General features: G+C 35.1%; 1 protein-coding gene across 2 annotated transcripts; it reads left to right on the top strand.

Moving 5' to 3' along the window:
- The first annotated feature begins 1,842 nt into the window (after positions 1–1,842).
- Positions 1,843–27,128, top strand: LOC149087744 (endoplasmic reticulum chaperone BiP-like). 2 transcript variants are annotated; one of them, XM_089231635.1, is made up of 8 exons: positions 1,843–2,054; positions 11,424–11,563; positions 13,003–13,234; positions 17,922–18,324; positions 22,097–22,332; positions 22,701–22,938; positions 24,881–25,038; positions 25,713–27,128. In XM_089231635.1, the coding sequence occupies exons 2-8, from the start codon at positions 11,430–11,432 to the stop codon at positions 26,277–26,279; spliced, it is 1,968 nt and encodes a 655-aa protein (XP_089087761.1). In that variant the 5' UTR covers positions 1,843–2,054; positions 11,424–11,429; the 3' UTR covers positions 26,280–27,128. The 2 variants fall into 2 exon arrangements, with proteins under 2 accessions (XP_089087761.1, XP_089087760.1); XM_089231634.1 differs by lacking the exon at positions 1,843–2,054 and adding an exon at positions 2,069–2,194 and having other exon boundaries at positions 25,713–26,389.
- The last annotated feature ends 158 nt before the right edge of the window (positions 27,129–27,286 follow it).

The raw sequence follows: 27,286 nt of genomic DNA, 5'->3' as shown, positions 1-27,286 counted from the left end.
AAATTTGTCGCAGCTCCAATTCGTCGCGATACAAATTTGTCGCAGTGTCAATTCGTCGCGGTACAAATTCGTCGCAGCTCCAATTCGTAGCTGTACAAGTTTGCCGCCGTGTCAATTCGTCGTGACGTCAATTTATATATTACAGCGCAGAATCAGTTCGTCGAACCGTCGATTCTTCACTGTACATGTTCCACGCGAGCTTGTAGGTTTTTGTCTTACACGTGAAATAAAAACATGAACAAAAGTGTACACGCAGTTAACTGAAAATAATTAATTTCTGTCAATGCAGAAAGGTCATCGAAATTAAAATTACAATATCAATTACATTTAAAAATTTAACTGCATATAAAAGTTTAATTATATTTGAAAATTCGGTTATAAAAATTCGAAATGTTAAATAATTGATTTTTGCTGTGATAAAATTTCAATATCATGTGAAAAAATTTCGGTTTGTATGATATTCCCCCAAATTACAGTGAGCCTATTTTTAACGATTAATTTTAATTTCGAGTGTCATGTACACGAAGTTACATACAATGGGCTAATTGAAAGTCTGATTTCATTCTTTTCACTCGAGAGTTGTTACTTTAGAGTTGAAAAAAAATATCAAAAATCGATTGACATTTGCAGTGGTGTCAGAGACAGAGATGCTGTTGGTGCCCAGGGTACTTTATGGAATGGGTATGAGCACCCAGAGAAATGATTCAGAAACCAAAATTTCCTACTTCAAGATCAAGACAAGAACCCACAAGTTTCAAACACTTCTGGCATCCTTGGCCAGTCAAAGGTGCCGACATGAAGGAAACATTGAAGAGGGGGAGGGGCTGAAAACCGCCATTCATTCCGTTTATAAGGGACTCAAACCCGCACTCAGGGACTCAAATCCCGACAAAAAGTGGGAAATGCGGCTTATACGGTGGAAATTAAAATTTAAAAATTTATTTGATCTCAATTTTTTTATTTGGGTGAACTCTTCAACATCTCTCACTGTGAGAAATGGAAGTCCCGACGGAAAATGCGGCTTATATAGTAAAAATTAAATTTTAAAAATTTAATGACTTCAATGAATACTTTCCTTCATTTGTTAAAAATTAAAACAGATGGGAAGGGGGAAAATTTTCAATAAATGAGAAAAAAAATTAGTTCCATTTTTTACGCCTAAAGCAACTACCCTATTTATAAGATCACAACAAACATATGAATTTTAAAGCAATTCAAATTTGTCACGATGAAATGAGTCTGCGACAAATTTGTACCGCGACGAAATGAGTCCGCGACAAATTTGTACCGCGACGAGTTTGTAGCACGACGAATGGACGCTGCGACAAATTGAATGCGACGAATTGTCCCGCGACAAGTTGAGCGCGACGAATTGACCTAGACCCACTTTTTCCGGAGGGGGGGGGGGGGGGCAAAGAACATGTACTCAGTGTATGTTTTAAAGCCGGATTCCCCCCCCCCCCAAATGATGGACGGGGGAAGGGCATTTGCAGAGATCTACCGTATTAGTAATTTCTTTTTATAAATTTAGTGTTGGACAAAATTCAATTCACCGAGTAGAAAGGGGTCTCACTCCTGGACATAGGCGTACGCAAGATTTTCATGGGTTGGGGGGGGGGGGGCCCGGTTTAAAAATTTTTTGCAACCTCTGTGTCTGCTGCATACACACATTCTAACATATTTCATTTCCAATTTATTATTTTTCCAAGTTCCTTGAGAAGGAGGGAGAGAGAATCATGTATGTCTGTGTGTGAATGCAATGAAGCGACTCGACTCGATTTATATTAAGTGGAATAATTCCCACCGATTCTATTCTTTTTTTACCTATTTGGCGAAAAGGCCAGTCGTTTCAGCACAGCTGATTCGGCGACTACAAACAACGCATCATTCCTCTTTTTCCCTCTCGGCCCCAAATGACAAGGCTTTACGTATGAGAGGAGTCCAATAGCCTCTCTACCCGTTGTTTTTTTGTTTTTCTCGAAACCATTCCACCGAACTGAAACCATTCCACCGATCTTCAATCTACAGTGAATGAAATCTGCAAAACGAACCAGGTAATTACGAGGCCCAATAATTTAAACGTTGTTGAAAAGTAGTTGTTTATCCGTGAAGTGCGAAAGAACATTAATTACCCGGCCGGTGTAAGAAATTAGCATATAAAATTAATTCTAATAGACTCTTCTTTCCTTTAATGGTATGTTTCTACACCATTGTAATACATTTATTTTATAATTTTATTGTAATGTCTAGGTAATTATGAGGTTGTGAAATTTAAAAAAAAAGAAGCTTTTTTTAATTGGTTTTAATACATTTTTTCTAATCATTCAAGATAGTTACTTTTGTCTTCATGTATCTATATAATTTTCAGTTTTCATCACGTTGTGTTCTTAACTTTTTAAGGTATCCAACTACGTTGAAAACATAGATTTTTATTTATTTTATTCTTGTATGAAAGCTCTATTCTTTGTGATTCTGAAACAGGTGTTTTGTTTATATGGCAAAATTTTAAATGCATTTAATGATGAATGTCACTTTTGATATTTTACTTGAATTTGAAACATGGTTTCTAAAAAATGGATTCATTGTATCATTACGAAATTTTTTATATGATATTCTGCTATGCATATTGCCAAGGCTATGATTCAAAATCTGGTCTATCACATATGTTTGTCTAATTACAGTGTTTTATAGACAAAATGTAAAATGAAATTTCAGAAAATTTACACTTACATTAACAGATTTGAGTGTAACTTATGAGCACATCATATAATGCTTTAAATTTTGGTTCATAACCTGCACCATTACTAGCTGAATGTACTGTAAAAATAACAAAATATTCCATTCATAGAAATTTTTGCAATCCTATTTGGAAAATCACATGGATTTTGCTTAAAATTTGACATAAAAATGACTTTTTCATAGAAAATGACTGATAGTTCAAAATTTATTATGTTTTCACCATATTTTAGGGCACTTTATATCAAAAAATGTTATTAAAGATCACACCAGTGCTATTTTAAAGAAAAGTGGCAATAAAGATAGTAGGATACCTTAAAAGGATGAGCAGTTAATTTTAACACTATGTGGTTCCCCCCCCCCATAAAAACGTATTACTTTTTTTGTTTTTTTTATTAAAGTTTTTTCTAATGGGGGTGCTGTTGGTAAATTTTCATAATTGAGACAATACATCATCACAGCAATTTAATTAATTAGAGTGAATTTTCAAATTAGCTAAAATGGTTAATTAATGGTAAAATAAACAGCTTACCTTAAAAAAATAATTATAAACCGATAAAATAATGTTTAGCAAAGTTCAATAACTTTTATCTAGAGAATTTCATTTTTAATCCTCTCAATTTCATGTGATTTTATGAATCTCTGAACACATAAAATCTCAGCAGCTCTAAAAATTACACCAACAAGGAATCAACTCTTTCCAGATGAAAAAGTATTGTACTTATTATTTTGTACTGAAATGACACTGAAAGATGTATTTTTTGAAATACATGCAAAAAAAAAAAAAAAATTGAAAAAAGAAATAGGTGTAATGGTTTTTTTCAGCTTTCTAATCATTCGAGATAACAGTTCTATTGTAGAAATTCTTTTATTTTTTTCCTTCATTCAGCAACACAATTTGCATCTTGAACATAATTTTATTGCCTTTTAAAAAGAAGCTTAATTTTCAGTGATCTAATTTAGCCAATTTTCCATCTCTATTATCTTTATGGAGCGTGAATGATCAGGGCCACCTATCCTGTGCATAATGCGGTTTCCAGATCAATATTTTCTGTAGATTTAAATACGGTAAATTAAAGTACAAAAGTAAAGCATAATAAATAATGAACATATAAAATAATTACACAATAAAATTACATGGTAAACTAACATAATAAAAATGAAATAGCATTCATTTTGGGGAGGGGGGGGGGGGGGTAGGAGTCCTGAACTTTGTCAGCTTTCAATATATATGAAGACATGATATTAATGTATGATTTTAATTGATTTAAAAGTAGGTTCATTCAAGTGATTGCTACATTCTTCTTGACCTTCTCTCAACATAAAATTTGATAGGTTTCAACTGGTGTTCCAGGACTTAAACCAATGTTTTCCAAATGGCACAAATAAAAAGAAAAACTAGAGAAAATTCTCATTTGGCTATAAACTATGGATAAAAAATATTTAATATTATAAAAATGGTAAAATATGAAAGTATACTGGTCCTAAAAATATATATTATTAAAAGAAATAATATATTTTTATTTTAAAAAATATAGAAAGTTATCATTATGCAAAATTTGAAAAATGGGCTGCGGATAGTCAGGAGAAGGACATTTATTTTAAGAAATGAAAATTTGTTCAAGCAAAAATATGTTTAAAAAACTGAAAACAGAGTAGCAACTTTTTAGAAACTGGAATATAAATAGAAAGTAAGACAAAAATATTCTGAGTCAAATATATTTAATGTAAACAGAATAATAACTAAAGGGTCTAACAGGTCTGGGACACAATTTAGACCAACTTCATGAGAATTACCCTTATATATTATTATTTTAAGATTATATTTATATATTATAGTTATATACTATTATATATATGTGTTTTCTCTATAGACTATTATATTTATGTATATTATTTTTTATACTTGAATTCTTGAAACAATTTAATTTTTATGGTTTAACACTTAGCCCTCTATAGCAGTGTTTCTCAACTGTCGGGCTGCGGCCCAGTACCGGGCCCTGAACTCATTCATACCGGGCTTTGAATGATCAGCCGTTTCATTTTTCCTCATTCATTTGCCGTTGATCTTGTGTTTGACTGGGCCTTCCACTTATAAAAATGAATGAAACTGGGCAGTGGGCTTACCAAGGTTGAGAACCCCTGCTCTATGGTCTTGTGTATACTTGAATCATGGCAAATACACATGGCCAAAAATCAATATACCAATTTCTTTTCTCTTTTATTTGGTATTTTAGAAAGCCTATGTTTTAGTGTCATTTTAGTACAAAATGCAGCCATATGAGTACAATTATTTTTTTTTATCTAGAAAGAGTTTATTCCCTGTTGGTGTCCTTTTATGAGAGTTACTGTGTTGAGTTTTGTAAAATCCCACGAAATTGAGAGAATTGTAAATAAAAGAAACAACTATTCTCTCAACTTTGCTAAGCAAGATTTTATCTGTTTATCATACAATAACAGTAAAATCAAGACAAACTGGCCCTTAATTAGTAATTTGACCAATTTAATTAATACACTGTAATTAATTAAATTTCTGTCTTGATGTTTTGTTTCGATTAAAAATATGCTAACAGCACAAATTTACATCTGTATTTGAGAAAAAAAAAATCCTTTAACATGTTCTTATAGGGAAGAACCTCAGAGGTTTTACACATTTTCCGGTATATTATTTATTTATTTATTTATTTTTTGTTGTTTTTTTTTAGCTTTCAATGGGGTTGAGATGGTTTTTTTGAAACCCAAATTAAATATTTCTGGCAGCATAATGTAAATTTTATTCTGTTACCAGATGCTTTCTATGAACAATTTATTGATGTTTATAATGTTTTTTATGTTATTTTCTCTATATACCATTGAACTTGGTTAATTCAAAGTCCAAAGTCACTGGGAAAAAGTTGGAATTATCCAAATAATCTATCCTGGATCTGTAAAATGGCTAAAAATTACTATTTAAACATAAACATTCACAAAGGATAATAATTATAATTTATTAAATTTTTATTGCCAGAAGCAAAACTGTTTCCCAAGTTTTAATAATTTGTAATTATAATATTGTTTTTATCCGCTATACATTATTCTACTGTTTTGCATCACCACAGTATTTCTCACCATGTTCAAATCCTGATTTATGAAAACAGGTTCATGATCATCAGTTATGAAACTGTTTCCCAAATTTTGCATATCATTCTTATGCTATCAAGGAAATATAAGTATCATTTACGTATTACAATTTGCGCTTTTCATATTCAATGACGACAAAAAGATTGAGATTTTGAATGAAGGAATATCATTCAAAATTTGAATCTGTTGTCAAATCAAATTACCTTTGATCCATAGATTAAACAGCATAATCAGTATCAAGTCGTACACTTTCTCTATTCATTCCAGCTGAGCAATGTTAAAATGTGCATATTTTTATTTGTCTTTAAAAAATTGTTGTTAGGCAACTTGATTGAGAAAAGCAAAGTCTGTGTATGTGTGATTTATACAAATACAACTACTACGCCACAACAGGCAAAATGCCCAAAGAGGTGGCTGATAAAGAGATGCCCATAAAAATATGGATATCATATACACTCATGTCCATAAATTTAGGATAATGCCAGCTCCGGCAAATAAAGGTTCAGAAACAAAACAAACGTTACTTATTCATAAAGCCCATTTATTAAACAAAAGATAAAGAACAAAAACGATGGTGTATGTATGCTACCATTCCTAAAAGCTATGATTTTTGCTCCCTGGAGCAATTGTAAAAAATATCTCCTTTACAAAAACTTATTAGTGCATGGTTGGTATGATGGTTAATACATTGTATGTCTCCCATGCGATAAAATACAGTCCGTACAACGCCTAGGCATGCTGAGTATCAAATTATCGATCTGATCTTGGGGATGATCACTCCACTCAGCAAGCAATGCTCTCCAAAGTTCCGGTACACATGTAGGAGGTGGTTGACGGGCTGCAACATCGGCCAAGCATGTCCCACACATACTCTATCGGATTCAAGTCAGGTGAGAATGCTGGCCATTCCATACGGGTTATATCCTCAGATTCAAGGCATTCGTTTACGATGTTTGCTTGGTGAGGACGGCCGTTGTCATCCATAAACACAAATGCTGCGCCCATGGCACCCCTAAACAAACGTGCATGTTGTTCCAAAATGATGTCCCGATAAATTTGGGCTTTCATGGTTCCGGTTTGAACATGCAGATCTGTCCTGGAACCCAGTATAATTCCACCCCAAACGAGCAATGCTGCACCACCGTAACGGTGTCGTTCAATGATGTTGTCTTGGTGGTAACGGGTACCTGGCGTTCTCCATATGAAAGTCCGACGTGAATCAGACTGCAAGCTAAACCTGGACTCGTCGGAAAACATCACAGAAGGCCACTGTGACGATGTCCACATTGCATGTTCTCTACTTCAGGCTAATCGCTGCCGACAGTGAGTTGCCGTGAGCGGAACACATCTGACAGGCCTGCGAGCATATATACCAATATCTCCCAAACGTCTGTACACGGTTTGCCTTGAAACTGTGGTACCCGTGGCTGCAGATAGCTGACGAGACAGGCCGGATGCTGTGCTCCATCTGCTTCTTTTGGCAGTTACTGCCAAATACCGGTCTTCATTCGGCGTTGTAACTCGGGGGCGACCTGTACTGTAACGTCTACTGACATTTCCGTTATCTTGGAATCGTTGCCAAAGCCTAGAGATGACACTTTGGGCGATTCCAAGTTCCTCGGATATTTCCATCTGAGTACGCCCACATTCCAGGCGGCTGATAATTCTACCACGTAAAAAATCATCCACATGTGTCCTCTGTGTCATAACTATTCGCTTATGGCACTGAGTGCCTTACAGAACTCTTGTGAACAATTTCACTTCTTTGCCACCATTCCTTATATACCACCATTCCTTATATACCCCCCCCCTCTTACACTCTCGTCATTGTGACGTACTATCGGCAGCATCTGGTGGCTTCCGGAAATTTGCATATCATTCTTGCAGATGTGTGATAATTCTACAGGTGAAATTTTTACTTCAGATTTCGATTTCCGTGTGATTCTGAATTATCCTTTATTTATGGACATGAGTGTATTTTAAAAATACAGCAACCCAATTAAAAATGCAATTAACACAAATTATAAACAATATATACACATGATAAAATATTATACAATGCCCATAAAGAATACTTGTGGTTGTCTTATTCTAAGAATGGATAGCTTCTCGATTTACCCCAACATGTTTATCGTATTTCTTTTTAAACGTGTCAATTGTGTTACAATTTACTACCTCCGGGGGTAAGCTATTCCATTTATTAACAACCCTATTAGAGAAAAATTCCCTGCAACACCATAACCTTGCATTGTCCCTCACCAATCGATACTGGTGTCCCCTTGTAAAAGCAGTCGATTGGCGGTGTACTAAAAGTTCATGGTCCATCCTATCCATCCCATTGAAAATTTTGAACACTTCTATCATATCTCCTCAACACCTGCGTTCATCCAATGTAAACATATTCAAAAAATGAAGTCTCTCTTCATAATGCCCTGTGTGCCAATAAGGATACGCGTAGCTCTTCTCTGTACCCCTTCAACCAAGTCTATGTCCCTCTGTAGGTATGGTCTCCAAAACCTTACAGCATACTCCAGTCCAGGACGAACTAAGCCTCGAAAAAGTGGAAGGATGACTTTAGGAGAACGCGAAGAGACCTTTTTGAAAATGAGACCAAGCATTCTATTCACTTTTTTGACCACCGCTGAACAATGTTCAGAAAACCTAAGCCGCTCGTCAATGAGAATTCCCAAATCGGTGACCTTAGTTGCATCAACTCGTAAGAGAACCATGGGTTGTTCGAACCATAATGAGTGACCATGCACTTATCAACTCTAAACGTCATGCTCCATTCATTTGCCCATGCTGCAATCCTGTTTAAGTTGGTCTGGAGCAACTTTCTATCGCTTTCATTCCGATTACCCCCATTAGCTTCACATCATCTGCAAATTTGCTAGTAATCCCATCGATACCCTGATCGAGTTTATGGATAAAAAGTTAAAAAAGTATGGGGCCAAGGACACTTCCCTGAGGAATTCCACTTGTGACGAGTGTTTATAAAAATTTCTAGAATTTTTATAAACTAAATTTGCTCGAACAAAAATTATGATTTTCTTTTCCTCCAACTTCGAATTAAACAAGAACTTTTAACATTAAATTAGATAGAAAACTGAAGGAGAGTTCATAAAAGTTCAAATTATCCAAAATCAGAATTAACCAGGTTCCACTGTATACAGTCCATCTCAAAAGTTTAGATATTGTACTTTTCTTAAAATAACAAGAAAAATATAAGTAAAATTATCATCTTTTAATGAATAAACACCAAATGCATTTCTACATTTACAGAAAAAAAATTCTATGAAAGAATGTTTAGAATATGTATAGTATTAAAAATACAAAAATTGGCTGTCTTAAATTTTGGAGAAAATTCAGATTTACTTAAATTACATGCTTTAAATAGCTCATAGGCTTTTCATTTTTTCAAACAACCTCAAACACACTATCCTCCGTGGATCTAATTAAATTCTGTAGGGTTTCAACATCAAAACTGTACCATGTTTCCTCAATAGAACTCTTCAAGTCATCAACAGTCGAATATTGTATTTCATTTGCAAGCAGATTTATCATAAGTATGCCCCATACGTTCCTAATAGGATTCAAGTCAGGACTCATTGATGGGTAGTCAAAAACTGGTATATTTTTGTGATCAAAGAGCTTTTTCTGGCAACAGATCTTTGAATAGACATGTTATAATGTTACAATGTCAAGTTTGGTCCTCCTAAATCTTCTCTAATCTCTCCTTTATTTTCTTTCTATTCTTTCTATAATGGTTCTCACACAAGGATCTCCTTTAAGCATCAAAGTTTTGACGACCAATTCCAAAAGTTAAGGAAGCCTGACCACATTAGAAGCTAATGCCATTATCGAAGCTCCACCTTACTGTCGGCTGAAAACATCCGTCTGGAACATGGCAGTTCCATTTTTATTGCACCACTAAATATAATATCAAGCTATTTGTCTCCATAAAACATATGATTTCATGCCTGCAGTCTCGCTTCTCTATCTCTCTTTGGTGCTTCCTCATGACAGGCAATTTCTTAACCCTCCAGTATGATTCAAATGCAAGCTTCTCTGATCTATCTATGAACTGCATCTGTTGAAAATTTTCACTCCAGGATTTTCCGTAATTTCATTCAAGCTAATTTTTTTCGTTTAAGCCAATCTTCCAACAGTTTTGTTTTTGTGTAAACTTGCATTGCATTGCCTACTACAACCAGGTTTTGGCTTTTGGGACACACGTTGGGCCAATATATGTCAGATACCTCATTACGACCTGCTCAAAATAATAGCAATGCCTTTCTTTTTGTTTTCAAGTATTGGAAAGATTTCATCGTACAAAATATGCAACAACTTCATCATTTGTTTTTTAATGGAAACCAATCTGATAGCTTTCCACTTTTACACTATCACGTCTCTGATATGCCATATAGACGCAGTCTTTGAAATTTGCATATAATCGTAAGTTTTCTGAACTTTTGAGACAACTATTTTTCAAAATATTGAATTTAAAAATCCAAAACTTATTTTCCTCGACAATGACAGAAGCTTAACGTAGGTTTTTTGTATTCTGATCACAAGCAAAAAAAAATTAAATCAAAATTTGAAACGGTATCCATGGTGCAATTAAAAATCTGTAGTGCCTAAACTTTTGAAACAGACTATATAGAGTCTATTTAACATGAATATTTACAAAACATACACAAATGAAAAATTGGCTTATTTCTCATATATTATTTTTTCATTCAAAATACTCCCACTTATTTTTCTCTGATTTTTGCATATCCTGTTTGCTGTTGATGTATGAATTTCATGGTTGCGATTATTCTACTCTGTGAGTGATTCCCAAGCAAGTTAGAAATTAAACTAATTTTTTCCTTCCCAAAATTTCATATTTTAAAATATGTACGTTATAGTAAAACAGTTATTGGAAATTAGTAATTCCAAAGTCTTTTTGACTCATTTCGTAAATATTTTATTCATATACTTTTTCCCTGAATGTCAGAAATTTTGTGGTCTTTGAATGATAATATTTTCAGTTATGTATTAGTGAATCGGTGAATATAAGAGTCATTGCATCATTGATATCAATGATAATAGAATTATATAGTCTGTGAAACTAATTATTTTGAAAAATAAATTACTTGTTTTTAAAAAGATCATGGCAAAATTATAATGTAGTGCAGAGCTGGACAAATCTCAAAAAAAATCTATAGGCACCAGAAAAAATTTTTAATCACCAAAAAAATGTTTACCCGAAGGGGAAGGTCCACAATAATGCTTCTTTTGACTGTTTCAGGGCATAGTGATCCTCTTTCACATGTTGGAAAATATGCTGCTATAAATTCCAAACATTTTGTGCTGCTCTCAGCTTGCAATTTATTAACTGCACCAATACTAATTTTTTAGTCACCATGGCAACATGTCGCCTGGGATTTGTCCAGCCCTGATGTATAGAGAATATTATTTATATTATTGATCTTAATTTTATCAGCCACCTCGTTGGGCATTTTGCCTGTTGTGGCGTTGTATTTGTATTTGTATTTAATAAGCATTTTCATTTTTCCTTCAAGTTAAAGATGTCTCTATTCAAGTTAGCCATATTTGTGGCTCTATTGGCTATTGGATGTTATGCAGACAAAAAAGCAGAAAAGTTTGATAAAGAATCAATGGGTACAGTGATTGGTATAGATTTGGGCACAACATATTCATGGTGAGTTCATGCTAATAGTAAGAATAGTATTTCCCATTCATTTGAAATTAGAAAATGTATTGGTATTTCTTTGGATGAGAAGTATATGATATAAATCAGTTTTAAAATTTATTTTTATAAAATCTGTTTTTATTGCTAAGTTGTTTTTTTGTGTGTCTTTATAGCAGTAAAAAAGATGAATTTTAACAATCTTGAAGTTTGTATGATTATGCTGGTATCTGATGCAGCTTTCTTCATTATATACATTATCTGCCACAATATTTTTCAATTTTACCCATATGTTTATGCAGAATCAAATACAAATACAACGCCACAACAGGCAAAATGCCCAACGAGGTGACTGAGAAAAAGATGCCCATAACAAATATGGATGTCATATATTTCAAAAATATAGCAACCCAATTAAAAATGCATGTGTGTGGTGTAGCAGTAGTAGGTAGGGCCTCCAAAAACTGGCTTGGGGATCCATGATGTTCTTAGGTCAGCCACCTCGTTGGGCAATTTGCCTGTTGTGGCGTTGTATTTGTATTTGTATTATTTGTATTTATAATACAATGGACCTTGCTGAATATATTGTCATCAGGACCATACGATAAAAAAATATTAAATGAGAAAACTTTTTCTACATGGGGAAAAGGTCAAGACACTGGAAATAGAACTTATTTTCCTCTATAGAATAATTGTTCAATGATTATACTGTATTTGCCTAAAATAAAATTAAAAAGTGGAAAGAACACTTTAAAAATCATCATTTTTGTTGGATTTCTTTTTATGCATGAAGCCGTATTGTGAAACCTTTTGATACGTATAAATCGTTCATAAGTGAAACCTTTCAATATGGGACACCCACGGGGTCAGACTTTCTATCCCTTAAATGAAGGGGGAAAATGAAAAAAATAAAAAATAACTTTAAATAGAAGTAAGAAAACAGTATCATGGAAATTTTTATTGCTGAATATTTTCAGTCAGCCAAAGATTTGTTTTGGAACAATGAAAGACATCTGCTTTGGGGGGGAAATAATTAAGTTAAGTAGAGGTAATATCAAACTAAAGGTGCCTTCTATTCAAAGGTGTAAATGAGTTCTTATTCAAAGGGGCATGGACCTATAATCCCCTGTTTCCTTAAATAGGGGTGTATCCCTTAAATGGATATATAACACACTCACAATCTCAAACATACACTTATTCTGTATTCTGCCAGGGATACAACACAACATTTTCCAGTATGTTACACTCTTCATTAGAACCTCAAAGGAATTTTTTATAAGGAACCTTTGATCAACAAAAGAAAACATGCCTCTTACGTTTCATAACTTTGTATATTATTTTCATTTTAGTTCTTACCAAAAATATATCACATACAATGTTTTGGTACAAAAAAGAAAGGGAAAAAGAACATGTCGTATTGTATCATATTAATCCAAATTATTTTCTTTCAGTGTTGGAGTGTTCAAGAATGGTAGGGTTGAGATCATAGCCAATGATCAGGGAAATCGTATCACTCCATCATATGTTGCATTCACACCAGAAGGTGAACGCCTGATTGGGGATGCTGCAAAAAACCAGTTGACATCAAATCCTGAAAATACAGTTTTTGATGCAAAACGACTGATCGGTCGTGATTGGAGTGAACCTTCTGTACAACATGATGTGAAATATTTCCCTTTTAAGGTAAGATCAAGGTCATTGTATTTAGTGTAGATTTATAGGGTAGTTTGGATCTTGAAATACATAATAAGTTTTTGAATGGAGAGAAATTTGAGTGGAGGAGTTATGGATTTTTAATTTCCTTTACTGACCACTGTAATTTTCTTTACCACTACATTTGCAAAAAAACCAAAACAATTTCAGGGGGCAGTGCCTATTCCTTGCAGTGCTTATGCAATTCCCCCCCCCCCCCCAAAAAAAAAAACTAACTCCATCAAGGGAAGAGACAAGATTTCGCTTTCCTTATAAAAGAAGGAATACTCTCATATATCTCATTCCCTTTGCTGTCGCCACTTGCTGAAGTTAAGGGAGGCTGTCAAGTCTCTACTTCAGTGTGTCAGTGTCATGCTACTGTGCTTTATAAGTTGTGTTTCTCGTGGTGTATAAGGATAGCAATGAACGCCAGGAACTGGACTTATCCTGTTGCCAAGATCTCTTCCAGCCCAGCTTTCGTGTCAGAGTCTGGAACAAAGTGAGTGCACCTAACAGTCTTAGTGTGTAGCTAGTGTTGTATCTGATATTTAAGTGCTGCCATCTATACTTGAAATTGTGAGTGAAGTATAATGTTGTAGGCCTGTTGCTCTCTGTGGCGAGACTTTTTAACGGGGAGATTGGCTCGCATTTGTGTCTTGAAGTTGGGAACTACAGAAAACCAACTTCAGCCGACCACCACTGTGGTTCTGGTGGGGTTCGAACCCGGATCCTCGCAATGTGAGTCCGTCACTATGACCACTAGCCCACCACAGTGGCTGTGTAAGGATAGCATTCTTACCTAAATTAAAAGGGGTTAAATTTCCAAAGAAGACGAGTAGACTTTTCTTTCCCAGTTCATCTCAGCATAATATCCAGAAAAAGTCTCTTTCCTTGATGTATTGGACTAAAAAACCCTCTCTCTACAATCTCCATCATCGCACTCCCCCCACCAATATTAAAGCAAATTTTTATACAATAAAACCTGGCTTATATACGAGTATATATGGCAATTAAGTTACATTTTAATTAAATAGAATTGGTTCTTTAAGCAGTTAGTATTTTTCTAAGCAATATTTGCTTGTAGAATTAAAAAAAATAACAACAAAAAGAATGGTTCTCACATGAAAGTTGAATTTCATTCTAGGAAAATGTGATGATGGCTAGAAAGACCTGATGCTCATATTGAGTTCACATGTATAGTTAAACCTCTGTATAATAATAAACCTACCTATAACAATATTTTCTTCTGTCCAGGCAGAACTCCTATTTACGCAATGTATTTTGAACTTGCCTACAGCGGTAATCACTTTTTATAGATGCACCTGTCTATAACAATAATTTTACTCTTTAAAAAGCTGGTAGTACAGTAAAACCCCTCTTAACATTCACCCCTCAGATGCAGACACCTCTGTTTTACAGCCAAATAAAAATATCCCGGCAAAAAGCCTGTTTAAATGATCTATTTCAGACCCCCTGCTTATATATAATGGTCACCCTCAGGTACAATCACTGGCACCATTTTTATTATTCGTTCCATTGGACTAAAACCCCTGTACAGACAAATACTATTGAAATTCTGGTTCACATTATGCTCACCAGATAGCAGCACAATCTCTAATATTTGATCTACTTTTTGTTTACTTTTCAATGAAATTTTGGCTTGAAGTTTGTTAATATTTGGCAACTCTGGAGTCAGTGTTATGGTTGTGCTCATATATTTTACGTGATTTTTTGTTGTTTAAAATGGACAGCTCTAGAAATCTTTGTTCTCTAGCACTAAGAGAAGAGACTCTGAAAAGTCATTCGATGAATATATTATGTCATTGAATATAGTGAAAAACGTAAAATAAGAGTTTGTGTTCTTGCAAATGAATTCAATGTCGGGAAGACACAGTAAATCCATTTCGAAGCAGACAAGAAGAATTTCTGAAGAACCAAAATCAAGCAAGAAAAAAAATTTCTCAAGACAGAAGAACTTGCCATAAATGCAGTTGTGTCCGATTGGTCACAAAATTGTTTTTAAGTAATTATGAGGTGAATCAGCTGATGTCAGTGATGAAGCATGTGAAGAAGGGAGAATGGAGTAAAGAATTGTTAAAATATATTGAGGGATATTGAGCCAGTAGTATATACCAGGAGGGGTCAACAGCTGGCTTACAGGCTGCATTTGGTCAATATTTGAACGAGCCAGAATATTCAGTAAAACCTACCAAACAGCAATTTATCAGTTTTCTAAAAGATGTAAATTCAGTATAATATTTCTTTTGTGATTTTAATTGTGTATCTGTGCAATAATTATATACTTTCCTGACTTTGAACCGATTTTATATTGTCAGAATTTTGACATTGTGGATCCCGGGGACATGATGTACACTTTCAGAACCATCAGAACCATTGTTCTAAGCAATATAAAATACTAAATTAAATAATTAATCAACCGCAATTTAAATTACCATGTATCCAAAATATGTGTGTGGAGATGGAATTCCTTAAGAACTGCCAAAACAACCACAGAATTTCAGATTTGTAAAGTTTGATCTAGAAAGAGAGAAAATTAGAGTTTCTTAATTAAATTTTTTTTACTGTTAAGTTGTGATAACTTGAGGAAACATAAAATCGTAGGCAAAAGTTTTATGAGACTTTGGACATTTGTAATGAAAGTAGTTTCCAAAAGATTGTATACTTTTTAATTTCAATTCACTTACAAATACAAATACAAATACAACGCCACAACAGGCAAAATGCCCAACGAGGTGGCTGATAAAAAGATGCCCATAAAAATATGGTTGTCATATGTTTCAAAAATACAGCAACCCAATTAAAAATGCAATTAACACAAATTACAAACAATATATACACATGATAAAATATTATACAATGCCCATAAAGAATACTTATGGTTGTCTTATTCTAAGAATGGATAGCTTCTCGATTTACCTCAACATGTTTATCGTATTTCTTTTTAAACGTGTCAATTGTGTTACAATTTACTACCTCCGGGGGTAAGCTATTCCATTTATTAACAACCCTATTGGAGAAAAATTCCCTGCGACACCATAACCTTGCATTGTCCCTCACCAATCGATACTGGTGTCCCCTTGTAAAAGCAGTCGATTGGCGGTGTACTAAAAGTTCATGGTCCATCCTATCCATCCCATTGAAAATTTTGAACACTTCGATCATATCTCCTCGACACCTGCGTTCATCCAATGTAAACATATTCAAAAAATGAAGTCTTTCTTCATAACTCAAGCCCTGTGTGCCAATAAGGACACGCGTAGCTCTTCTCTGCACCCCTTCAACCAAGTCTATGTCCCTCTGTAGGTATGGTCTCCAAAACCTTACAGCATACTCCAGTCCAGGACGAACTAAGCCTCGAAAAAGCGGAAGAATGACTTTAGGAGAACGCGAAGAGACCTTTTTGAAAATGAGACCAAGCATTCTATTCGCTTTTTTGACAACCGCTGAACAATGTTCAGAAAACCTAAGTCGCTCGTCAATGAGAATTCCCAAATCGGTGACTCTAGTTGCATTCAACACCATTCAACTCGTAAGAGAACCGTGGGTTGTTCGAACCAAAATGAGCGACCATGCACTTATCTACGCTAAACGTCATGCTCCATTCATTTGCCCATGCTGCAATCCTGTTTAAGTTGGTCTGGAGCAACTCCCTATCGCTTTCATTTCCGATTACCCCCATTAGCTTCACATCATCTGCGAATTTGCTAGTAATTCCATCAATACCCTGATCGAGTTTGTCGATAAAAAGTGAAAAAAGTATGGGGCCAAGGACACTTCCGTGAGGAACTCCACTTGTGACGTCTGTCCAACCAGAGAATTCCCCGTTCACCATAACTCGTTGCGACCTATCTCTTAACCACGATTCTATCCAATTCAGCAAGTTGCCCCCTATTCCAATCTCGTGTAAACGCTTCAAGAGTTTGCCATGTTGGACCCGATCGAATGCCTTCTGGAAATCAAGGAAAACAACGTCGACATTTTTGCTCTTACCCAAAGCCTTAGTCACGTAATCATAGAAGCAAAGGAGGATACAAGCATCGGCCATTTAAAATTAAAACTAATTTAATTATTTAAACAACAATATGGAAGTGTGCAGCACATTAAAATGTCTCTTTTTTAATTATATGATGTAGGGCCTATTTATTATATATATCATAATCAATTAACCTTTTACCGAACGAATTAAGATATGAATTGATTTTCTAATTTTTTTGCTGTTATTCCCTGTCCTGATCTTTTATTTTAGAGACATCAACCATAAAATTCATGAAAAAAAAATTCTTGTACGTTTTCTGGACTTGCCTATGTCCATAGTAACAACATTGAAATCAAAAAATCAAAACAAAAAAAATTAAATTTTACTCTTTCTTAAAAAATTTAAATTTATGGCATAAGTGCTGAAATGAATGAAATTTTTGTTTTGCAAATTAAGTTTAGAATCTCATGCTTTCAGGAAAAAAAAAAAATCAAGTGCTTTCATGTAAGAATAATATTTTTTTGTAATTAATAAAACCGATGTTCCCAATTGGGACCATTGGCATTAAAAGTTTAATTAATTTGTTAAACATTGAAATCATTTACATTAAAAAATATAGTTTTGCAATGCAATTATGTTATCAAATAATAAGTGGTTGAAACTCTGTATGTATATTTCCAGGTTATAGAGAAGATTGGGAAACCTCATATCAAAGTTGACACAGCACAAGGTGTCAAGTATTTTGCACCTGAAGAAATATCTTCTATGGTTTTAATAAAGATGAAAGAAACTGCAGAATCATATCTAGGGAAAAAAGTGACTCATGCTGTTGTCACAGTTCCAGCATACTTCAATGATGCACAAAGGCAAGCTACAAAAGATGCCGGTACTATTGCTGGTTTAAATGTGCTGAGAATCATTAATGAGCCGACGGCTGCTGCTATTGCATATGGTCTTGATAAAAAGGAAGGGGAGAAAAATGTTCTGGTGTTCGATTTGGGTGGTGGAACGTTTGATGTGTCCTTGCTGACTATCGACAATGGCGTCTTCGAAGTGGTTGCAACTAATGGAGACACTCATTTGGGTAAATATTCTCTGCGAACAAAACTTTATGCTATGTCATTATCTGAATTTCATCTGAAAACTTAAATTTCTACCTTTTTTTCAAACTTCCTCTGTATTTTCGTAACTAAGCCTTTTATACAAATACAAATACAATGCCACAACAGGCAAATTGCCCAACGAGGTGGCTGACTTAAGAACATCATGGATCCCCGAGCCATTTTTTGGAGGCCCTACCTACTACTGCTACACCACACATGCACCCCGCCCACACCCCCCCCCCCCGCGGAACCCCCAACGAATCGGTGCATGCGGGAATGTGCGTGTACGTGTAGTGAAACCTGACGTGAAGTTTTTTTTTGTTTCTCTGTAATGCTTGTTATGTGTAGTGCTGCCATCTGCCACCAGTTTTTCTAACTATGAGTGAAGTGTTATGATTGAATGATTTATCGTTGTAGGACTGTTGCTCTCTGTGGCTGTGGTTGTAACGTTTTGCTGATCAAAACGTTAAATATAAAACCCTTTCATACATAATCACTACTTACACCTCGTAAACATTCCTCTAAGGAATTTCTAGCAAATTAGTACATGCATGAACATGTGCTTGTGCTACATGTGTAGCCCTAGCATATTTATGTTGTCACAGTTATGCGGTTTTCCTTTTTATACTGGTGTTGCCATCTTTCATCCATATTTTGAAGTGAAAATGTCGAATGCCTGAATTTTTATGTCATGTAGGCATCATGTTAGGTCTGCCTGCTCTCTGTGGAGAGACTTTTCCGAATGGAAGACCAGCTTGCATTTGCACCTCAAAGTTGGAAATCCACAGAAAACCCTCTTCATCCTACCACCACTTTGTCGTCAACCTCGGGTTCTATCTTCGTCAACTATGAGAATCCAGTATGATGCCTACACGACCGTACAGCTGCAACCCCTACTTTGTAGTTGTAGTATGTATGAGATACTGTACATGTATCTTGTACATATTCCTCTGCGGAATTTCTAATGAATTGGTTACATGCATGAACGTGTTGTGATTGTGTACATGTGTGGCCCTAACATATTTTTGTTGTCATGTTTATTCTTGCTTCGTGTTCCTGCTGATGCTGTCATCTATTTTCCATGTTTTGAAGTGAAAATAGCAAATGCTTTAATTTTCATGATATGTAAGTATCATGGTGAAGCTGTGCGTGCTCTCTTCAGAGATACTTTTTCAAATGGGAGAGTCATTTGAAAAAGTCTACCCTTGACTGGTAAATCAGTGTAAATCCTTCTTGTGGAAGTTCTATGCAGGGCCATCTCAACATCATGGGTCCTCGGTCAAAGTAATGTTCTTGGATATAGAAACGTCCTCTCCACTTGTCAATACAAGATTCATCGAACGACTGGTTATTTGTGGAAATGAAGATTACAAGGAAGAAAATTCATCACTGCCCCCCATGGGGACTCAAACCCCGGTCTCTCGCTTGCCGGACCAGTGCTCTACCATCTAAGCTATGGAAGCAGATAGAATATTTCAACCTTGGAGCGTATTTATATGTTGAAAGGCACCTTACATTTGAGTCCCATGGGGACTCAAACCCCGGTCTCTCGCTTGCCGGACCAGTGCTCTACCATCTAAGCTATGGAAGCAGATAGAATATTTCAACCTTGGAGCGTATTTATATGTTGAAAGGCACCTTACATGGACGGCGTCAACAATCAACTAATAGCTTGTGAATGACAAAGGCCAACCAGATGGCCATATGCATATAGAAACGTCCGTCCATATGCATATAGTGGACGTTTCTATATGCATATGGCCATCTGGTTGGCCTTTGTCATTCACAAGCTATTAGTTGATTGTTGATGCCGTCCATGTACGGTGCCTTTCAACATACATATATATACTCTTCAAGGTTGAAATATTCTATCTGCTTCCATAGCTTAGATGGTAGAGCACTCGTCCGGCAAGCGAGACCGGGGTTCGAGTCCCCATGGGAGCAGTGATGAATTTTCTTCCTTGTAATCTTCATTTCCACAAATAACCAGTCTTTCGATGAATCTTTTAATGTTCTTGGCCCCCATTACTTAGCCGGAAGTAACAGCTTGCACATTTGCACACATACTTGAAAATCATTGTGCCAGATCTCATCGCATAGGTCTCCTATGGACATGAGACCCCCCCAGACCATGCCCAGGTAGACTCATGCTTCAAGATGGTCCTGGGTGTATGGGCTGTTCTGTTGGATTCTGAAAGTGGTCGATTCTCTCCCCCCCCCCCCCCCAACCTAAATTTGGTTTAAAATCTTCACATTTATTTATTTTTTTCACAGCAGCTGTCTGTGGCCCATTTAACCAGCCGTCATACCTCAACTTTCACTCGTTGCGCCCCCCCCCCCCCAAGATATCCCAGGACTGCAAGGAGAACCAAACGGCTCCAAGTTGAGAATCACTGATTTAAACCAGTATTTCTAAGTTGGCAGTATTACCAAAAGCAAAAGGAATGCTTGAACAAACGGAAAGGGTATTAAAAGCTAGAAGTATGAAATAGGGTAAGCTTAGGAAAAAGGGGGGAGGGAGAAGCAATGATAAAAAATTTTTATTGCAAAAGGGTGAGGCAATAAGATAGACAAGTTTGGAAGATTCCAATCAGAATGAATAAGTCATTCTGCATTCAATATCTGATCAATATTTATTATAAAAATATATGTCAATATAATTGATATTATTGTTTCTTTTGTTTTTATATGATTGTTAAATGGTTTATACTGGTGTTTCCCAAACATATTGAAGCACGACCCCCCTCTTGACAAAAATTTTATTGTCGACCCACATACATAATCTGACCATATGTCCTGTTTTCCAGGCCATTGATTTTTTTGTTATTTTGATTTCCATTATCAATAAGTGAAACCAAATTATTTTTATATATTTATTTAGCAGAACTGTTTTGTCATGAGATTTCAAACTACCCACATGCTTTTTAGCTTTGAATCCTATGGGCGGTGTCATCAACAGAGCTGCGATTTAAGATAGAATGAGTATCTTGCGCATCTCTTGTAATGTTTTATAATTCCCTCCCAATATTTTCAATGACTTCTCCTCATCAAAAAAGCTTCATAAAAGACACACTATTAATTGTTCATAATCTAAAATGTAGATATTTCCTCTCATCTACATTCACATACTGCTCATCGTTCCGTATTTTTAGTTTTTAAAAATACAAAAATATTTTAAAATCTGCTCTTTCTGATTTCCCTACATACAGAGGCGGATTTAATGATGGATGCGCCAGGCCCAACTTCTGAATAGCTCCTGAAAAACCTAAACTTTACACTTTTTTTCTAATTTAAGGGATCCAATATTTTCTTCTGTGCCTTGGGCCTCAACCGCCTTTGATCCTCCTCTGCCTGCATAAATATTAACTTGATCTATTGATTATTGTGCATGTAGTATTTGATGAAATTTCATTATATGATACATGTATGGTAAGTAGCTGTTTACCTGAGAGTTGAGGCATTTTTTATTTTTGACATATTTTTACTTACGTTGCGAAAAGTAAAAATAAATTTCTTGTTTGGATGTTTTCATTTTGGAGAATCTGTAGCAAATCCCCCCAGTTCATTACACAACCGCCCAAGGGGGTCGCATTTCACACTTGGGGACCCACTGGTTTATACTATCTTTTCTATACATACAAATAAAAAAATAAATATTTTCGTCTTCAAATAATTTATTATAAACTGTTATGATTTTGTTATTTTTTATACATTGAAATACAATGGTTTTTGTGTCTGTTATTCTCTTAATAGGAGGTGAAGATTTTGATCAACGTGTTATGGAGCATATCATCAAAGTTTATAAGAAGAAGTCTGGCAAGGATATTAGAAAAGATAACAGAGCCGTACAAAAGCTCAGACGAGAAGTAGAGAAGGCAAAGAGGACTTTATCTGGAGCACACCAGGCAAGAATTGAAATAGAGTCTTTCTTTGAAGGAGAGGATTTATCAGAGGTTCTCACACGAGCTAAATTTGAAGAATTGAATATGGTGAGGATTCACTGTTCTGCTTTTTTTCTTTTGACCTACTTGATTGGTTGTGATTACTCATTGAAGCTAATACTCACTTTAATCATTTGAAAATCGTACATTTTCAAATTTCTTTGCTCTGGTGACTATCGATTCCAACTGTTTGCTGCTTTGCATAATAAACTAATAGGCCTATTTGATCAGAGATTTTTTTTCCATTGGATCATGTTTATTTTGTTTCTTCCCAGGACTATAAAAGATTAGAATCTGCACATATGAACGGATTCTTACTGTACTATAATTTTATGGTCAGTTTCTATAATTGAAGTGATAAAGTATGACAGTAACTATTTCAAATAAAGTGACTGTTTTATATTCTTGACCCTCAGGATCTTTTCCGCTCTACACTCAAGCCGGTTCAAAAAGTTTTGGAAGATGCAGATCTCCAGAAGAAGGATATTGATGAAATTGTTCTCGTTGGTGGCTCTACACGAATTCCAAAAATACAGCAGCTTGTTAAAGAATTTTTCAATGGCAAGGAACCGTCCAGAGGCATTAATCCGGATGAAGCTGTGGCATATGGTGCTGCTGTGCAAGCTGGTGTTCTGAGTGGAGAAGAAGATACAGGTATATATATATATATATATATATATTACACACACTATATACGTTACGACAAACGTGACAGATTAGCGATCATCCATAAATGCAGTTATTATGCATAATCACCAATCGTCTTTATAAGTTTGATAAATTTTTCTATATTTATCACTTTTACTGGTGATTTTGCTTAATTCCCGAATGAAGTAGGTAAGTATTATAAATATGGAATAATATCTTTTAAACTCAATCGCTTATCAGTTTCTCTAGTATGTCTACACATAACAAACAGTACACAGAAACAAACTTCACATCAGGTTCACAATATGTGCATGCATTCCAACATGTACCAATTCGTTAGAAGTTCCGCAAAGGAATGTGGATGAGGTGCATGTGTAGTTTAGTAGTAGTAGTTTCTCTAGTACATGATGGGTGCGCTACCCATATTTTGCCGTAAAAATTACATTAAATGAAAATAAGTATTATAAGGATAAAAATGTATAAACTATTATTCTTGCAATGTTAGCTTTCTTCACATCTATCAACACTTTTAAACATAATCAACCAATTGAATCCATCATCCTAGACTGAAGTTCGAGAAAAATGTCTGTTAAATTTAAGTAATACATACACAATTTATCATATTTATCAATACCCCTGGGGGATTATACATAATCAGTGGTAAATGTAATAAGTTCGCAAAATTTAATCAAACTTACCAAAATGGTCTTTGGCAAAGCATAATCACTGATGATTTATCACATTTACTGTAACATTATATCACAAACACTATATGCAGTCGTCCCTCCATATTCCCGGGGAGGGGGGTTACGTTCCAAGGGTGACCGCAAATACAGAAAATCCACAAATAACTCAAACCCTACAATTTTGTTCTTTAGCCATCTCATTTTTACAGTATCTGCTTTGTGTGGAAGAAGGGGGGGGGGTGTGTTCCAGTGATTTAAAGCAATGCTTTCTGGAAAGAACAACATGATGTCTGTTAGTGTCTAGTGTCGTTTCTTCTAAATTCCAGTTAATTTGGTAGAGTACAGTAACGAGCATAGGCGTAACCAGAGTTTTCTTTGGGGGGGGGGGTTTACGGTTTTCCCTGCAAAATAGCACTATAATCTCGGCTTGGGGAGTCAGAACCCCCCTTGCGTACGCCAATGGTAACAAGGCTTCCTTTATCAATTTTTCTACATGAAAAAACATACTACAGATGAATCTATGTCCTACAAACAATCCATTACCAATTTCAACTAACATTGCCTTTGCTATGATACTCATAATGAACTTGTCTTCTTATTCTCAATCTTTATCATTTTCATGAGGTATCACTTCGATTTTTAGAAGCAGTTAGCTTGACTGATCCCTCCTCTGTCGATTTCTGAATAGCTATTAATTAATTCTCTAATTTCTTTTATCTCTACATGAGTGGAGAAACAATCTAGAAAAGTTGTTTTTATAGTCCAATCTTTTTCATTGTTCATACAAAATATTGGGGGATGTGATTTACTCTTTTCATCAATACCTCATGTATTCGCAGATTAAATAATGATGGCTATAGTGTGCAAGCTATGCAAGTATTGTGGATGCATTACATAAAGATAAATATCTAGTAAAAACAGGTATGTTAACCAAATCCTTTAAATACAAAAAAAGTAGGGGGACCCCAAGCCCTTCTCCCCCTCCCTCCAATTTACTTACCTGACTCCAGTTTCCAGAGTTACCACCATTTTCAAAAATACTTTCTTTGGTTGCTCTTTATTTAAATTGAATTCACTGTAACATACTACAATAGAGAGTAGATAACTCAACTTCCCAGTTTTCTACACATTGCTAGCTTCATACAATTTATGAATGAATGTTTATTATGAGAATATAGCCTCGAGAAACCAACATCCCAAGCTCCTGATTTTTACTTTGTTTTTGTAAATATATATTGAAATTATAATAATCTTATGAACAGGTGAATTAGTTCTGCTTGATGTCAATCCGTTGACCCTTGGTATCGAAACTGTTGGAGGAGTGATGACGAAACTCATTTCAAGAAATTCTGTGATTCCCACCAAAAAGTCTCAAATATTTTCTACTGCAGCTGATAACCAGCCCACTGTTACTATTCAAGTGAGTAAATATATGTGTGTGTGTGTGTGTGTGTGTGTGTGTGTGTGTGTGTGTACATATATGTATACATTTCTGCTTATAATGCTCCCACTTTTGAAGACTGTGTAACAGGGGTTCAATGTATTTTGCAATATATTAACAGGCACTCCCCATTAGTAGACAAAGATGTCAGTCCCATGATGTCCATTGTTGAGAGGTTCCACTACATAGATGCCAGAACCCCCCCCCCTTTCTCCACACACACACATCCTGCTGGCACGCTTTTATCCAGATTTTTTACTGGCTCCGGCATAGTGAATTTGAAGTGCGAAAACTTAAAAAACGACAAGAATCATCTTAGACCCCCCAGTGGGGACCATGGCCTGAAGCTATTTCACCCCACACCCGAATAAATTTTATGAGGGGGCTGAGTCCCCCTCAACAATTAATGAATGTGCAATACAACGAACTCACCCCCCCCCCCCCCCAATATGATCTTAAGTTTTGTATATGCAGGACATCTTGCAACTCCAGCCTCCTCAGTGTTTTCTTCCTATCAGCACCTCTGTTCCACTATACTATAGTTTGTAAAAGTCAAACTACCTTTTACCTTCGTTTGATTTATCAATAAATATCAATTCATCAAAAAAATGCTTTTAATGCTTGATTGATTTATTTGAAATTTTCTGTGATAGGTATTTGAAGGAGAACGTCCAATGACAAAAGACAACCATCTATTGGGGAAGTTTGACTTGAATGGAATACCTCCAGCTCCTAGGGGTGTACCTCAGATAGAAGTTACTTTTGAGATAGATGTCAACGGCATCTTGAAAGTAACTGCTGAAGACAAAGGCACTGGCAACAAGGAGAAAATTACCATCACAAATGACCACAACCGGTTGACTCCAGAGGACATTGAGAGGATGATCAAGGATGCAGAGAGGTTCGCAGAAGATGACAAGAAAGTGAAAGAAATCGTCGAGGCAAGGAATGAGCTAGAATCATATGCCTATTCTTTGAAGAACCAAATAAATGATAAAGAAAAACTGGGAGCCAAATTGAGTTCCTCTGAAAAGGAAAAAATGGAAGATGCCATTGACGATAAAATAAAGTGGCTTGACAACAACCCAGAAGCTGGTGCTGAGGAATATGTGAAACAAAAGAAAGAACTTGAAGATATAGTGCAACCAATCATTTCTAAACTCTACTCTGAAAGTGACAGTTCGCCTGCGGGAAAAGATGATATGAAAGATGAACTTTGAATGTGAAAGAAATTTATGTGTGTTATTCTTTGATCTGGGCAATTTATGAAACAAATATATTTCTATGTGTGTTGTCTTCCTGTTTATTTATCGTTATTATCCAATTAAAAATGCCCAATACATGATTAAGAAGACTGTTATTATGCCTCAAATGAATAAGTTTTCAACTAGGCAAATATTTGACAAAATCTAGAAATGCTTTTGTTAAGATATACATACACAAAACCACAACAGGCAAAATGCCCAACGAGGTGGCTGATATGAGATTTTTTATGTCAACATCAAAAGCAATTTTTATTTGATCTCTGTGATGATTCATAATGTGAAAGTGATATTTTTGGTTTGATGTTCATGAACTGCTATAGGATCAAGATACAATGGTGTCATTCTGTGATATTGTTTTGTTTTTATATACATTTTTTTTACTAGTTTAATTTAGCATTAGTTTTTGCCTGTGATTTTTATTTTATTTTACAGAGGAAAACATATATTAATTTTGTGATGAAAAGAAAAGAGATTTTTATTTTTACAATTTCAATTTACCCTTTGTATTGATTATTTTTCCTGCGTAAAGCTATATATGCACAAATGTATTATTACAAGTTAATAAGTTGAATAAGCTGTCTATGTATTTATATAAAATGGTGAACTTTACCAATTTTGTACATAAGAAATTTAAATAAGAGGCCACATATTTGATTTTCTGCACAATGATGAATTTGATGAATAAAAATTAATGAACTTTACAAAAATATTTTTTTTTGTAGATAAAATTTTTAATTTCGTTTCAATAAGAACTGAAGATAACAAGTGATGGATAGTTTTAAATAAATAGTATTGTCATTTGTTTGCTGTTTTTGTCTCAAAGGGAAAAAGTTTTGATTAGTATTGTGTGACAGTTGAATCATTAGCACTGTTTTTTGTTTAATGAGATTGAGTCATACGATCAACGAAATGCTATAGAACAGTGGTTCTTAACTTTCTTTTCAATCCATTCCCCTTTAGTG

This window comes from Pholcus phalangioides, unplaced genomic scaffold, assembly GCF_987345545.1.
Source record: "Pholcus phalangioides strain wild (caught in Gottingen) unplaced genomic scaffold, Ppha-v1.0 ptg000004l_1, whole genome shotgun sequence".
NCBI classification, from domain to species: Eukaryota; Metazoa; Arthropoda; class Arachnida; order Araneae; family Pholcidae; genus Pholcus; species Pholcus phalangioides.
The sequence above is the reverse complement of the archived record's forward strand: the minus strand, read 5'-3'. Positions and strand labels throughout refer to the sequence as shown.